The 3,430-nt window shown below is 42.2% G+C and overlaps 1 protein-coding gene across 1 annotated transcript; it reads right to left on the reverse strand.

Moving 5' to 3' along the window:
• Positions 1–782: 782 nt before the first annotated feature.
• LOC128571260 (olfactory receptor 139) lies at positions 783–1,730 on the reverse strand. The gene has a single exon (XM_053571008.1). It carries the CDS (start codon positions 1,728–1,730, stop codon positions 783–785), a length of 948 nt encoding a protein of 315 aa, XP_053426983.1.
• Positions 1,731–3,430: the final 1,700 nt, after the last annotated feature.

Consider the following 3,430-nt stretch of genomic DNA (forward strand, 5'->3'; position numbering starts at 1 on the left):
TAAACAGAATGCTTAATACAAGCATTTTGCCATTAAAAATAAAACCTGCTACTTTTTAATTCTTTTTCTCATGAAATGTACAATGATAGACTCTCATGTATGTGGTGGAGAGGTTGAGGGGAACAGCTCGTGGACAAATCCGGGCTCATGTTCTTCCCACTGATGAGTAGTTGGGAAGGGAACACTGCCTTTGGATAAAGGAGTTTGGTGATGTTGTTCCAATGAAGGTGCTGGAGGGTGCTCTAGCAGATACTAATACTGTTCTCCTAGGGTATATCAACTCCAGATTTAACTTTCTAGACTTATTTATTAAAGTAGAATCCTTTAAAAAAGTAGTACTTCAATACTCTGGTACAAACACATTTTATCTAAAAAGTAGACCAGACCTTTTTAAATTAATATTTTAAATATATTTCAACTGAACAGTCATTCACATTTTATCTAAAAAGTAGACCAGACCTTTTTAAATTAATATTTTAAATATATTTCAACTGAACAGTCATTCAATAAAAAAATACAAAACAGTTTTTCTCCCATTTGTTGACCCACATCATAATTTTCTCCCACCTGTCTTTAGTTTTCTATGAACAGCTTAGATAATCTTTTACTTAACCACTAGCTTTTCTCCCCAAATCAAGACAAATTCTAGTCTAGCCTAACCAATACTATCTATTTTCCTCCTACCCCTTAACCCGAGCCTGAAGATTTCTCTGGCCCATACCTAGGCCTTCTGCATAACAATGTTGGGGAGGGCTCAACCCTCCATTTGATGCTCTGTCTTCTCATGATGGAGGCCTCTTCCCTGTCAGCACCCTCTTCAGGGCGCCCTGCACATCAGGGTTCCGGAGGCTGTAAATGACTGGGTTCAGCATAGGGCTGAGGATAGTGTTAAGGATCCCAATCCCCTTGTCCTTGTCTGAGGCTGAGACTGAGCCCAGACGCATGTAACTGAAGAAGCCAGTTCCATAAAAGATACAGACCACAGTGAGGTGGGAGCCGCACGTGGAGAAGGCCTTCTTCCTTCCCTCAGCTGAGCGAATTTGTAATACTGCAGCTGCAACATGGGCATAGGACACTGAGATAAGAATCATGGGGACCACCCCCATGAAGGTGGCCCCTACAAAAAGCAGCTGCCCATTGAGGTGGATGCTGGAGCAGGAGAGCTGGAAAAGAGGTGGGAGGTCACAGTAGAAGTGGTTGATCACATTAGGGCCACAGAAGTTAAGCACAGACACAGCCACTGTGTGTGTCAGAGCATTGATGAAGGAGATGGTACAGCAAATGCCCACGAGGGCACCCTGGACTTCACGGCTCATGTGAGTGCTATAGGTAAGGGGCTGACAGATGGCCAGGTAGCGATCATAGGCCATGGCTGTTAAGAGGTGACAGTCCACTCCCGCCAGGAGGTGGAAAAAGAAGAGCTGTGAAATGCAGCCAGCATATGGAACCCGGCACTGGTGGGCCAGGAGACACACCAGCATGGGAGGAACAGTGACAGTGATGCACCCGATGTCCAGCAGAGACAGGTTCCCCAGGAAATAGTACATGGGGGTGTGGAGTTTGGGCTCCACAAAGATGGCAGCCAGGATGCTGATGTTGCCCCCAACTGTGACCACATAGGCAAGGAAGAAGACAGCAAAAAGGATGGGTTGTAGTCTTACATTCTCTGTCAGGCCAAGAAGGATGAACTCAGTGACAGTTGTCCTATTTCCCCAAGTACCTGGCTCCATAGGCTTCTGTTATGTCAGGAGACAAGGTGAATCTGTCCAAAGGGAGAGAGCAAAACAGAAACTGTGTCTACTGGCTGCTGGGGTGATGTGGCATCAATTGTAATGAGCACCAGCCTAGAGCTTGGCAAGGCTCCAGGAGGCCCTTACTAGGCCAGACATTAACTCTACAGTTTCTGGTTTAGGGAGAGATTCAGGGGATCCCGAAGAAAAGGCTGAGGCAGAGGGAAGTACTCCCACAGCTCAGGTTGGTTGTTACTTACTGACATAGTATGGAAATGTTTTGGCGTATTAACAACCATTAAGGTCATGTCAGCATACAGTGACTGAATAGCATCTCTGACTAGCTCAGTGAGTAAATGAACATACGAGGATCTAGAAAGCATAATGTAGGAAGCAACATAAAGGCAGAGAGGAGGAGGACCAGATCTCACAAAATCGAAAGAGATACAAAAGAGATTGAAGAAAGAAAGAAGCAAGAGTTGACCAAAGAACAGAAACACATAGAAGGTAAAAAAATGATAACACTGTGATTAAGTAAATGAGGTGAAAGCTATGTTAATTAGCAGGATGTAAGCACTCCGATTTGTACAAATAATCAACACATTGAATCCCACAAAGGCATAAATGTATTCATGATCTATGTATATGTGACTTAATAAAAAAAAAAGGAAAAAAAAAACCCAAACCAACAAGCAAACAGGAAAAAAAAAAATAAAAAAAGGCTGAACTTTTTTTTTTTAAAAAGAAGATGTGAAGGCAATTTAAGAAAGCATGAACAACATTTTTGAAGCATATATGAGTATTAAACACATCATATCCATATTCTCAATTCTCTAATTAGTTTGATGTATTTCAAATTGTATATAAAACTGGCACATTGTACCCCATAAATGCATTAATGTACATGGCTATGATTTAATAAAAAATATGTAATTACTATTATCTTTATGCAATCAAGACATCAAGGATTAGAACATTTAACTAAGGAGCCCACGGTCCTGAAGCTCTTGACAGACCTGGGTTTCAGATTTGGGACTGTCTGACTCCAACTCCACATCTTAACACTGTATTGCCTCTTGGGGAGCATGGGCGTGTATATTGTTACTGAGGCTTTCTAAATGACATTGTATATGATAGCGAGAAGAATGGTATTCATGGGGCTTTAAGTATTAACATCACTCTAGTTCTTCAAGGAAATCAATATTCCATCTATTCATCTTTTCATTCAACAATTATCTGTTGAATGTTGTAGAATTATGGATATATTTTGATGGTAGAATTAACAGAGTTGGCACAGGGTGTGAAAGAAAGAGTAGGTAAAAGGATAATGCTAAGCTTGAAAATCTAGAACGATGTAGTTGCTAGTAAAGGCCTGGGGTAGACAGGTAACTTCTCTGTGTGTATGTGTGGAGATAGCAGGAGCTTTTTCCAGGGAAAAGAGGGGACTCGAAATCCCAGAGAACATTTTCTGGTTTCTTCCCTATCACATGTGGCACCTGGACAACTGAGGGGCTAACTCGGGTGTGACTGGGACAGGTGGCTCTGGAGAGGTATGCTTGAGGTCCCCTTCTTCTGGACTCTGGCCACCTTCTTTCCATGACTGCACTAGTGCTCTTTTCTGTCTAGAATATTGTCCCCCTTCCACACATTAAACTTCACCCTTCAAGGCTCAATCCTGGGTCATTGTTCCATCTCTATAA

Source organism: Nycticebus coucang, chromosome 18 (genome assembly GCF_027406575.1).
Source record: "Nycticebus coucang isolate mNycCou1 chromosome 18, mNycCou1.pri, whole genome shotgun sequence".
In the NCBI taxonomy this organism is placed as follows: domain Eukaryota; kingdom Metazoa; phylum Chordata; class Mammalia; order Primates; family Lorisidae; genus Nycticebus; species Nycticebus coucang.

Excerpts from the sequence above, each read along its gene's own strand:
- LOC128571260 (XM_053571008.1), bottom strand. The coding sequence starts at position 1,730 with ATGGAGCCAGGTACTTGGGGAAATAGGACAACTGTCACTGAGTTCATC.